The sequence below is a fragment of the Leucoraja erinacea genome, chromosome 11 (genome assembly GCF_028641065.1).
Source record: "Leucoraja erinacea ecotype New England chromosome 11, Leri_hhj_1, whole genome shotgun sequence".
Lineage (NCBI taxonomy): Eukaryota > Metazoa > Chordata > Chondrichthyes > Rajiformes > Rajidae > Leucoraja > Leucoraja erinaceus.
In genome coordinates, this window is record NC_073387.1 from 34,350,115 (window position 1) to 34,363,071 (window position 12,957).

At 40.0% G+C, this 12,957-nt stretch overlaps 1 protein-coding gene across 2 annotated transcripts in view; it reads left to right on the top strand.

Annotated features, from left to right (window-relative positions):
- Positions 1-12,957, top strand: part of stk10 (serine/threonine kinase 10) — a 98,133-nt gene that overhangs the window by 20,401 nt on the left and 64,775 nt on the right. For both annotated transcript variants that reach the window (XM_055643006.1, XM_055643007.1), the window contains exon 2: positions 5,544-5,708. In XM_055643006.1, coding sequence (XP_055498981.1) covers positions 5,544-5,708 — 165 coding nt within the window. The remainder of the gene's footprint in view (positions 1-5,543; positions 5,709-12,957) is intronic.

Sequence of the window (12,957 nt, forward strand, 5' to 3'; positions counted from 1 at the left end):
TTCATGCTTTATTTCTCGATTTATTAATGGAAATGTTAAAAAAATCTGAAAAGACTGGGGGGAAAAAAAAACCCCGCTGTCTTCTTGCTCAAGCTGCGAATGATGTCAACCCCACCGCCCCCCCCCCCCCCCCCCCCACCGTACTCGGGCCCTGCAGCCGGGAGAGAGGGAGTATTGCGTTCGAGAACCAGCCCACCCCTGTGACGACACGCCCCCACCACCTCTCAAACTCAACCCCGCCCCCCTCCCTCTCTGCCCCACTCCTCTCTGCCCCCTATGGGTAGGGGGATGGGTGCTTTGAGGGAAAGGGGGCTTGAGCTATAAGGAGAGGTTGGGTAGGCTGTGACTTTTATATTTAACTGGACCAAAGAATAAATGAGTTAAATAAAAGTAATCTCAGTTCATTGCTAAATTTAAAGAATGTATAGAACTTTGGTTAGGATGCATTTGGAGTTTTGTATGCAGTATTTATTGCCCCTTTAAGAGAAGTTGAGGATTTGAAAGTTTACCAGGAAGCTTCCACGATTAAAAGGTGTCAGATATAAAGAGGTTCAACAACTTGGATTGTTTTATCAAAGACATCGGAAGCTGAGGGGAGACGTGATAACAGTGTATAAAGTTGCGGGAGGAATAGATGGGTAGATGGTCAGAACACTTTTCCCCAGAGTGGATATGTCAAAGACTAGAGAGCACAGCTGTAAAGTCGGAGGCTGAAAGGTAAACGGAGATCTGTGGTGCAAGTTTTTTTTTCTAGAGTGGTAGTGCCTGGAATGCACTGCCAATGTGGTGGAGAAAGCAGATATGGGTATCAGTTCTGGGCACCATGTTATAGGAAAGATGTGGTCAAGCTGGAAAGGGTATAGAGAAGAATTATGGGTATGTTGCCAGGAATAGAGGGCCTGAGCTATAAGGAGAGGTTGGGTAGGCTGGGACCCTATTCCTTGGAGCGCAGGAGGATGAGGGGTGATTTTATTGAAATGTATAAAATCCTGAGAGAAATAGATTTGTTAGATGTACAGTCTAATCCAGAGTAGGTGAATCAAGGACTAGAGAGAACATATCTTTAAGGTGAAGGGGAAAAGATTTAATAGAAATCTGAGGGGTGTATGGAATGAACTGCCAGAGGAGATCGTTGAACCGGGGACAATCCCAACGTTTAAGAAAGTTAGGCAGGTACATGGATAGGACGGGTTTGGAGAGATATGGGCCAAACACGGTCAGATTTATTAAAAGCAATTATGGAATGACATTCGATTAGAAAAAGGTTTAGCAGTGAAACTTCTGTATTGGAATTGAGCAGATAGTTTCTACATACTGCCAATTGTATTTGCAGCATCTCTATTTCTATCTGACAATGCAGTAATCAATAGCCTTTATGTTAGGTGGTAGACGTTGACTTATTCACCTGAAATCAGGCATGGTGCTTTTACGAGTGTGCACTAAAGAAAATTTGTGTCTGACTTAACTCTATTTTTAAAAACTGGATGAGAGCCATTAGATCAATTTAGCTAATGGTACTGTTTGGAAAAATCTTAGTGTTCTTGCAAAAGATAAAGAATGAACCAAGACTGGTGGACCAGGGGGATTGCAGAATCGGCCAATCTGTTGTAGCTAACCTCATTGGATGCGAGCCAAAGGGTATAAATAAGCAGTTTGATGCATGTCTTCTTGACCCCAATAGCAGTAGACATCTGTACAGTTATCCCAAGAAAGAATTAGCATGAAGCCCTCTTTCGGCATTTAGCGGAAAGCCTTCATCACATTTGCTATCAGTATCATCCCTTCCGTCTGTCTCTACCCTCTTATTTGGAATCTGCCTTTATTAACTGTTTTGAGAGTCAGTGGGTCAGTCAAACATTAGCTTTGTTTATATTACTTGGTTCCTTTCCAAGTGAAAAGAGTTGAGTACATGAGATTGACTTTTGTGGGACACTTCTCATCTAGATGTTGGCCCTGGTTTGTCATCATTTTGTTCATTTTGTGCAAAAATGTTTTGTGACATTCCTCGGACACTATCACATTGACCAAAGGCTTTAGTGGGTTGTTATCTAGTTATAATGCCAACGTTTCTGAATGGAGTCAATATAGCTAATGGACCATGCTTTTGCTGGCAGTTGCTGTCTTAACTCAGTCCATGGACTTTCCTCATTGGAAGTTTTCTGTGGTGTTCTGCTGTCCTCCCATCTCACCCCTCAATTGTTGACCCCCACTAAGCTACCTATAGAGCTTAGCCAGCCAATCCCAAGGTACGCGGTCCACCTCATTGGGCACCAGAATACTTTACAGCATTGATCTCACCAACTGTGTCCTTGGTTGCACTACAGTTCTTGCACTATCACTGTTACCTACTATTGTGTTTCTATGTTCTAAAAATAGCAGAGTCGGGGGATATGAGGAGAAGGCAGGAACGGGGTACTGATTTGGGGATGATCAGCCATGAAGGGCCAAATGGCCTACTCCTGCACCTATTGTTATCAACTAATTGAATATTTTAAATATTTTGTATATTGCATTTATGAACCTGCTAAGCAGCTGTAAGTAAGAAATGCTTGTACCATTGTTGCTGCATTAGACATTTAAACCCACATGACTCTCTTGACTCTTATCCATAATCTAGTCACACCAATGTCAGCATATCTGGAATGCTGTCTGGCAGGAGGTACATGTGTGTCTTGAGAGTAGTGTAAGTACAGGTGCTGAGAGTTAACCGTTTAGAAGTATGTGCATTGTCTAAATGCTCTGGGTTGTTAATGTGTTATTTTGTTAACTTCTGTATCGTCATTGAAAGATTAACAGCAGAAATCTTTCAAATTTTACACTGACTTTTCATTAAAGCCCTCCAAAGAATATCACTATCAGTATAGGATCATTCATCCTATACTGATCCCCCATTCATCCTACACAGACCCTCCGATCCACACTATACTGACCCCCCCCCCCCCCCCATCATCCTGTGCTGATCAACCCCCCCCTCCCCACTCACGAAGAATGGGGAGAACAGTCTGAAGAAGGGTCTCGACTCAAAATGTTGCCATTTCCTTCGCTCCTTAGATGCTGCCTCACCTGCTGAATTTCTCCAACATTTTTGTCTACACCCATTCATCCTGTATCTGCCCCATCCATCCTGTAATGATCCCCCCATCCATCCTGTAATGATCCCCCCATCCATCCTGTAATGATCCCCCTCCCCCCCATTCAACACCACTGACATACCCCGTGCCCTCCCCTTACAGTTTTACATACTCCAACCAACACGTACTAATTCACCTGCATCAATCCATCCATTCCGCACTGATTGCCTTCTCAAACCCCCCCCCCCCCGCAATCTATCCACCCCACACTGATTCACACATCCCCTGACCCTATTGTGCCGTAAATGTCTTCAGAGCGAACATTGACTGATGACAAAATGCAATTAAATGTGTGTTAAATTAAAACTGGTGTTCGATTGTCACTGCTACAGTTGACACGTTATTACAGAATTCATTTTAACGGCACATTAATGCTCTTAATATGGAGTATCAGTACTGTAGTTATTTAATGAGCAACATTCACATTATACGTTGGATTTATTCAGGTTTTACTTATACAGTCAGTCATATACATCACAAATTTGGTCAGGAGATATTTCAGTTGAAACTTTAACGTTAATTCTTAAGTGGGAATGATGGAAACAGCGTTTATCAATTTTTTTTTTTAATCTGATGCGTACAAACTGGGTACCGTCATTGCTGTTCACAACCCGTATATCTAATCTGAATGTCCGGTAATGTGCGTTTTGACACCTTTAAACATATTACCAAAAGAACATTTGCTGCAGTTATGTCCTTTGGCCATCTCTTGTCAGTTAGTGTAATGTTTAACCTGTCAGATGGGTATAGTCGGTTTTAACAGCCTTTTAAATGCCTTTAGAAATTTCCTTGCAACCTGTATATTTTGTTATGGATAAATTATGTGTGAAGCCAGAGTTTTTCTGTGCCATAGCCAAAGCAATAACGACCCATGCTATGGCCATGTCATGGTAATTTTCGGTCCTACACAGAAAACATGCTTGCATCAATCTGTAGTGTGCATGGTTAAGTATGGTCCAGGATTTATTGACACAGGTTGATCATACGCTGAATAATCCAATTACATTTTTGTTTGGAAGTGGAAAGAACTAATAGAAATTGCATTTATTGCAACGTGTAAAAAGAGTTGAGATATTGTATTGTAATTTTGCTTCATGTCATTGTGGTATATCTTGTCTTGATTGGTGAATATGGTTAGTTTGAGTTATTTGAAGCAGAAATAATATGTGAATGTAGGCAAAAGTGCTGGAGAAACTCAGTGGATGCGGCAGCATCTATGGAGCGAAGGAAATAGGCAAGGTTTCTGGCCGAAACCCTTCTTCAGACTGATGGGTTTCGGCCTGAAACATTGCATATTTCTTTCGCTCCATAGATGCTGCCGCACCCGCTGAGTTTTTCCAGCATTTTTGTCTACCTTCGATTCTCCAGCATCTGGAGTTCCTTCTTGAACATAATATGTGAATGCTTCATTGAGCATAATTCCGACTGGTAACTACGCACTTCGTCCGAGCACATTATCGCATGCATCATGCAAACCATCTTAAATGACCACCTAAGCTCTCATTTGGCAACCTAAAAAGCTGTCATGGTTGCCCGACTGGCAACAGGGAAAAGAAGTTAAGTGAGAGCCCTGTTTATTCCTTTATAGTGAGCTCCACCTCTCCAGGCTATCATGCTGCTTGCGTCACCCTGGAATCCACGGTTAATTTACAATCTATTGTGTACAAATCAATTTATTGATATACGGCCTTCCCTACATTCATGGCAACAAAAGTAGGTTAAATAGATTCTTGAGGTTCTTAAAACGTCTGCACACTGGGTCCTGAGCCAAAATGTCACAAATCCATTTTCTCCAGAGAGGTTGAGTTACTCCGCTTGACCCATTGAGTTACTCCAGCACTGTCATTTAAAATAAATCGTATGCTGGGCCAGCCATCTAGTACACTAGTAGCAAGAGCTGTTTAAGGCTAGGTGCCCTGTCACAAGTGACTCTTCCTGACTAATGCCTTTCAGATGGTAAAAATTAAGTGACATGTGTGATGCTTTCTGTCCACTTGCCTGGATAAGTGCAGCTGCAATGCTTAGTGCCACCCAGGCAAAGGATCATTTCTAGTACACATGTCTGTGCTGTGTAACACCTGTGCAACAATTTACCTAGGCTCCTTAGGCCGTTATCCCAACCAGTGATCTCCCCCCACCTAGAAATACAATGACAACGTACATATGAATATTCAACTGCCTTCAGATTCCCTTCAAAATTCCCCACCTCTTTCATTGCCGGAGCTCCCTGCCTATGAATGTTGTGGGGACACCATCAAGCATCCCACGAATTAATGACATTCTCGCATTAATTCTCTGGCTAGGAGAAGTGAACCAAAGTGGAGATGTTAAACAGGATTGCCTTTGCATATGAGAAATTTTAACATGATGAATTATGCCACGTATGAACATATTTTTACTTCTCCATTGCAGGTCATAAACAGAGAAACTGGAGTTCTAGCTGCTGCGAAAGTTATTGAGGTCAAGAATGAAGAAGAACTTGAAGACTTCATGGTGGAAATTGAGATTCTGGCCTCATGCGATCATATTAACATTATTAAACAGCTGGATGCATTGTTTTATGAGAATAGGTTATGGGTAAGGATGACAATTTTTTATTCTACAATGTTAGCTCCATTTAATTGTGGTTATGGTTGAGAATGTAAGGAACCCGCTGCGACCTTGATCTTTTTCGTCTGAAGCCTTTGGGGATTTGTATTGGAATTGCTTTGAAATAATTCCCTTCCATTGCATTTCATTACAATTTGATCGCATTTTGAGATTGTAACAATGGGCATCTCATCATATTCTGTGTCCCAACTTGTTGATTTGTACAATTGTACATTAGTGAAACAAACTACCAAATCTCTTGGACATGCAAGGGGAATTACACAGTTTTTGTGGAGGCTCCAACTTAACAATACTTTTTAAAACCTTATTCAATGTTGAAAATATCGCTACCGTTACTTGATTCATATATGATAAAGAGCTGTATGAAATTGTGTGCAGTTTTCATTTAATATTTCCCCATCCCTGTTCAAATCTGGATATCACTGTTTAAATTGTTAACTTCACATGCCAAAGATAAATTTTTATCTTGAGGTGTTTTTTGTGAACACTGGCAGGCTTCTGTTTCCAACTCCTTAACGTGTACTGGTCCTCGCTCCTTTCAAATCTTTGTTCTCTGACTTCTCACTTTCGCATGTTTATTCATCCACCTATTCTCTCACTGCAATTTGAGAACCTTTGTTCTTGATGTTTCCATTCAATGCTGTTGTCTGACTTGTTTGCTTTGTTGTATCCCTCAGCCATGTAAACCTTTCTCGTTGTAATTATTCCCCGTCAATGAAATCTGCCATCTCTGGATTCCCATGAACTGCAAGAGTATTTTGTTCTCCATTCTGACAATATCACCTCTCTCAGCCGCTAGCCATGGTTTTCAATGCTAGAGATCTTTTAAATCTCATCTGTGCTATTAAGGAAGGATAAATCTTATTACACGGTGCACATCAGAGCTACCCAGCTCTTATCAGGCAACTGAACCATCCTATCACCAACTAGATAGCTGTCCTGACCTACAGGCTACTTCATTTGGAGACCCTCGTGCTGTTTTTAATCAGAATTTACTGGACTTTATCTTGCACTAAATATGATTCCCTTTATCCTGTATCTCTGCACTGTGGCTTGTTTGCACTCGTGTATAGTCTTCCTGCTGACTCAATAGCACGCAGCAAAAAGCTTTTCACTGTACCCCGGTACATGTGATAATTAACTAACTAACTAACTAAGCTAAACCAAACCTCTGCATAAAGCCACTTGTATGATAGAATTTAATCAGGGAGACCAGTTTTGTTTTTTTCACAAACACCAGACATCACTGTCCTGTTCAGGTGCAATTACCCCACGTCCATGACCACTTACACTGTAGATGTTGTTCCTTCGCAGTCCAGGTGGTAAATATCTGCCTGTATATTATCCATGTGTCTCCCCCCCCCCCCCCCCCTCCAATTCCCTGCATAGCCATGTGTCTAACTTTAAAAATAAAAAAATAAACTCTTAAATGCCACTATCATATCTGCTTGCACCTGTCAGCATGTTCCAAGCATTCACCACTCTGTAAAAATAAAACTTGCCCCACACATCTTCTTGAAACATTCCCCCTCTGACCTGAAAGCTGTACCTACCTCTAATAGAAACATAGAAATTAGGTGCAGGAGTAGGCCATTCGGCCCTTCGAGCCTGCACCGCCATTCAATATGATCATGGCTGATCATCCAACTCAGTATCCCGTACCTGCCTTCTCTCCATACCCTCTGATCCCCTTAGCCACAAGGGCCACATCTAACTCCCTCTTAAATATAGCCGATGAACTGGCCTCGACTACCCTCTGTGGCAGAGAGTTCCAGAGATTCACCACTCTCTGTGTGAAAAAAGTTCTTCTCATCTTGGTAATCTTTGACATCTTCATCCTAGGGATAAAGGTTTTATTTATTTATTTATTTATTTTGAGCCGAATAAAAAGCAAATGTGAAACTGCATACAAACAACAAAACAAAAATATTTATAAAGTGTCATAAACAATATCTAAATAAATGAAATCATATGTGTCTGAAAAGGAGCAGGAATAAGCCAAAGCTTATTAATTCCCACCCCTTATTCAACTGCTTGTAATTATCTTATATAAATTTAGCAGCTATATGTACACCAGCCACTATGTACACCAAATTATTTATATTTGTACACTAATCAAATATTGACAAAGCCATACAAAAAAGAAAAAAAGAAAAAGAAAAGAAAAAACCCTCATATTCTATACAGTATCTTAGTCATATATACAACCCATCACTCTATAACCACCCTTCCCAATACAATCAGTATAACAAATATCCCACTCACAATCACCTATCCTCATCCCAATATCCTTTTAAACAAGTGTTTTTGTACATATTTTTAAACTGAATTATGCTTGTACTAAGTTTTATCTCTTTTTCCAGACCATTCCACAAATTCACACCACAGATTGCTATGCACATACTTTTAAGAGTTGTTCTGACATTGAGTTTTTTTTAATTATGTTCCCCTCTCAAATTATACCCACCCTGTCTTTCCATAAACAGTTTTTGTATATTCTTTGGAAGTAAATTATTTAATGCTTTGTACATGATTTGCGCAGTTTTAAATTTAACCATATCGGTGAACTTCAGTGTATGTGACTTTAAGAATAATAAATTGGTATGTTCAAGATATCCAACGTTATTGATAATTCTTATTGCTATTTTTTGTAATGTGCATAACGGCTGTAGGTTAGTTTTGTAGGCGTTACCCCATATCTCCACACAGTAACTCAGATATGGCAATATGAGTGTATTATATAGAGTATGTAATGATTTGTGGTCCAGAATGTCTTGATTTTCCCAATATTGCTATAGACTTTGCCAGTTTTGCTTTGACGTGGTTTATATGTGGTTTCCAGCAGATTTTGTGGTCTTAAGATCACACCAAGAAATTTATTTTCATATACTCTTTCTATACTTATGTTATTATTGTACTTGAGGGTTTATTTTATGTTTTCCGAATAGCATAATCTTTGTTTTGATTAAATTTAGAGACAATTTGTTGACATCAAACCACTGTTTTAATTTATACATTTCTGATGTGATGACCTCAAAGCTGCTTCAAATTGTCACTGGTTCTTAACTCATTACCTTATCTATTGCCTCTCATAAATGTTATATATTTCTATTAACCTGTGATGCTCCAGAGAAAATTATTTAAGTTTGTCCAACCTTCCTTCTACCTAATACTCTAATCCAGGCTGTATTCTAGTAAACCACATGCACAGTTTCCAAAGCCTCTATGTCATCCTGTAAGGGGGATAAGAACTAGGAACAATACTCAAAATATGGTCTAAGCAAAGGCCTATAAAGCAGCGCACCATGACGTTCTGACTTGGATTCAATGCTTTAACCATTAAAGGCAAACATACCATATGTGACATTTTGGTTTGTAGTTCAGGCTCCAGTCTGAAGAAGGGTTCTGACCCGAAATGTCAACTATTCCTTTTCTCCAGAGGCTGCTTGACCCACTCAGTTACTCCAGCATTCTGTGTCTATTTTTGGTATAAACTAGCATCTGCAGTTCCTTCCTACTCAGTTGGACATCCGCTCCATACACAACATGCATATCACACAACCAAAAGGGAAATCCAATTTCTAGGCATTTATCTGGTGATTGTCACTTTTGTGCTTGCTGAGCCAAAATTGTTTGATGCAATTCCTAAAGCACTCTTTACATTTTAGAAATTATTTAATTGTGAAACAAATTGGAACATATGGAGGGGAAACTTTGGTACTATATAAGTTCTTTATTTCAGACAGTCATACAGCGTGGAAACAGGCCCTTCCGCCCGAATTGCCCCTGCCGTTTCAACTGACTGATGAATTATCCCCCTTTTCTTCACCTGTCAAACAAAATAATGTCTTGGTCCTGGTACCGTAGCCCTGAGCCAGCACTCTTACCTAGTTTCACTCCTATTCTGTTTCCTTGCATCCCCTAAGTTCACTGAGTTTGTGATCCAGCCTCTGTGGTCCATTGCCATTCCTGTTACAGTAAACTTGCATGCTAGCTGAAGTAGTTAATTTCATTTCCCCTCTGAATTTTCCCACCCAAGCTTATGTTCCTCAAACCAATGTAAAATATTGCCCCTCTTTAATGTGAATTTGTGGTCAGCAGCTGACAGGAGTCATTGACTCTACCTTCCAAACATTGCAATTCTTCCATTGTGTATCTCTATAGGACTGCTATCAGTTGCCTTCATGGTCATCCCCCTCGTTATATTCAGAATTTCACCAGCACTCATTTATTTTTCTGCCTCCAATTTCTACTGATGGCTTCGGAAATGACTGGGTCATGATCCATGTTGTCAGATGAGAGTTATAGACAGATATGGCAGGGGGACGGGGTCTTGGACCAATTGAGTTTGTGCTGACCATCAATCACAAATCCTACATTAATCTCATTTTTTTTAGTTTTCCCTGTATCCTCATCAACTGCTGGTGCAATTGGACCAATTTACAAAGGCCAGTTATTATAACAATTTGCATATCATTAGGATGTGGAAGGAAATCGGAGCAGCCAAAGGAAACTCGTGAAGTAGCAGTATGCAAACTGCACACATGCCGTACCCAAGATCTACAATGATCCTGCATCTCTGGCATAGAGAGACAATGGGTATACCAGCAGCACACTGTAAAACACCTTAATTGCTCAATATGCAGTTTTAAATGTGCCTGTTAAATGAAGATTAAAGCCATTACCTTTCCCCCTTCGCCATAAACTCTTTATTCTTGCTCTGAATGTCTTCTTGTTGACTCATTTTGGATGAACTTCAACTGGCACATGGTCCAAAGCTGTTATAAATTGTGCATTTGCCAACAGGGACTGATTCACTATTTGACTCCAGTTTAAAAAGAAATGGCCTGCAAAGTAAATTAGCAAGCATGACTCGGCCAAGAAGTGCCCAAATGTTGTGTAGCTCCATATTTCTTGTGATCTTATTTGAAAATAAATGGACGAAGCTCATTGACTTATTTAAATCAGATCTGATAATTATGATAGGAACAATAAATTGAAATTGAAATACCTTTCCCTGGTATTTTCTATCAAGATGTTTAACCAACTGAGCACCATTCACATGATCATATTCACAGTGCTGCTTCAGGTTACATGTTTTTCCTGTTTAAAGCTGACAATAAGGTACTTGACCACTATGACGTATCGTTGTATTTGATTTTTTTTTAAAGAAAGAGCGAGCGTACAGTGACTTAAATTGTGTGATTTCTTTATCCAACCAAGATTTAAAAGAATGCTGACCACACAGGAGACTGCAGATGCAGAATCCTTGAGCAAAAGACATTGCTGGAGGATCTCAATGGTCCAAGCATCATCTTGTGAGGGCAAAGGCAGAGTTGACATTTTGTGCTGAGACCCTGTATTGTGATAAATATAGAGTGGAGATGGCTAGAATTAAACGGTGCGATGAAGGGTCATGACATGGGCTTGCAGGCTTAAGGCAAAACCAGGTGGCGCAGGAGCTAATAGGCCAATGGATCCTGGTGGGGGAGATGGGTTGGAGTTGGGAGGCGATGGATGAATGGTAGAGACAGATAAATGGATACCTTCAGCATTTATTTTTAAAAACCTTCAGTCGATCACCGTCAGACCCAAATGCTGTGATCCACCTGTACGAACAATACTTGCCAAGTTTTCCTTTGGCCATAGGATAGAAACAATGTAGCTGGAAATTCAATGTTTGTTTTACACAGCTGTCCGTTGATTGGGACTCCCCTGCAGCCAAACACAAGCCCATAAATTCAGAACTACCTGGAAGATCCCTGCCATTAGTCATACCAAAGGTATTCTGATATTAGATTTCCCATGGTGAACATTGAAACTCTGAATTTTTGCTTCCTTTATGGTGGGCAATCTACTTGCTGAACCGTTGCTCTATCAGACTGCCTCTACTTCAGCGACTCTATCTCAATGAAAAGGAATAGCTGTGAGGGAAATGCTCAAAATCCCGGTATTGGAAATATCAGAGAAGTTTGCGGTCATTCTCATGTTTTTGACAATTGATACAGCTTGAATTCACCATGTGTGTAGATTTCATAAATGTGCTATTGGATCAGAGCCAGATTAATTGGGTTGAAACTTCAGAAATCTCTTTACAGTGGGCTCTTTCAAGAATAGGAGCTGGGTGAGTGTGGACGACTCGGATAGACACAAAATGCTGGAGTAAATCAGCCAGTCAGGAAGTATCTCAGGAGAAAAACCATAGGTGACGTTTCAGGTCGGGACCCTTCATCAGACTGCATCTGCAAACGAGCATTTGCAATTGCTTCCTATCACTTTGTGGATGGCCTGTTGCTCTCAGGAAAGTCGTTTGGGCGTCTGTTTGTGATTACGCACTTTTAATCTCGGGTGTCACGGGTTATTGGGAGAAGGCAGAAAAATGGGGTTGATAGGGAAAGATAGATCAGCTGTGATTGAATGGCAGAGCCCTTGATGGGCTGAAAGGCCTAATTTTGCTCCATGGACATGAATCTAAAGTATTTGAATGCCATGAATACTAATTTGTGACCTTAATATACTACAAGAAGTACAGGATTTACTAACAATTAGATAAAATAGTGCGGTAGATGAGCTGTGAACTTTGTCCAGTAAAAGTTAATTCCTGCTCTGAGGCATGAAGCTGATGTGTATGGATGCTTTGCAGTGGTGCTGTTGATTAGGTTAAAGGCTTATTATACACATTTGAAGGCTGTTCCTCGGTGAACACTAGCAATTGGTGTAAACCAATTTGTGACAGACAAGTAAACCCATTATACAGTAGTATAGTGCAGTTTTCATTTTAACTATTTTTGGATATTTCAAAGACTGGAACGACATGAAAAAATGCTGAAGCAGCTGTTCGCTCTCTGCTAACGCAATCCAAATGGAATTTTACAGTCATCTGTGGTCTAACTTTCAATTCTATCTTAATTTTCAAAGCATATGGAATCAGAGTTAAGACGCAAATCGGTTCACGACAAATAGGATTTGAATTATTACGTTTTTAGCAATAAAAAATGGCCAAATTGGAAAAAAAAAATGTTCTTGTTTCCGTTTCAAAAATTGCCAAGCATAAATAGAAGACATGGTGCATTTAAACTTGCATTTCTTTATTAATGTGTGTGGCTATCAAAATGTACCCCCATATTATTGAATAGTCCCAATTGTTGCATAACCTAATGTTATAGTATTGCTGTAAATCTATCGACAAGATAACCTGATTTTTATAATCAAAAAG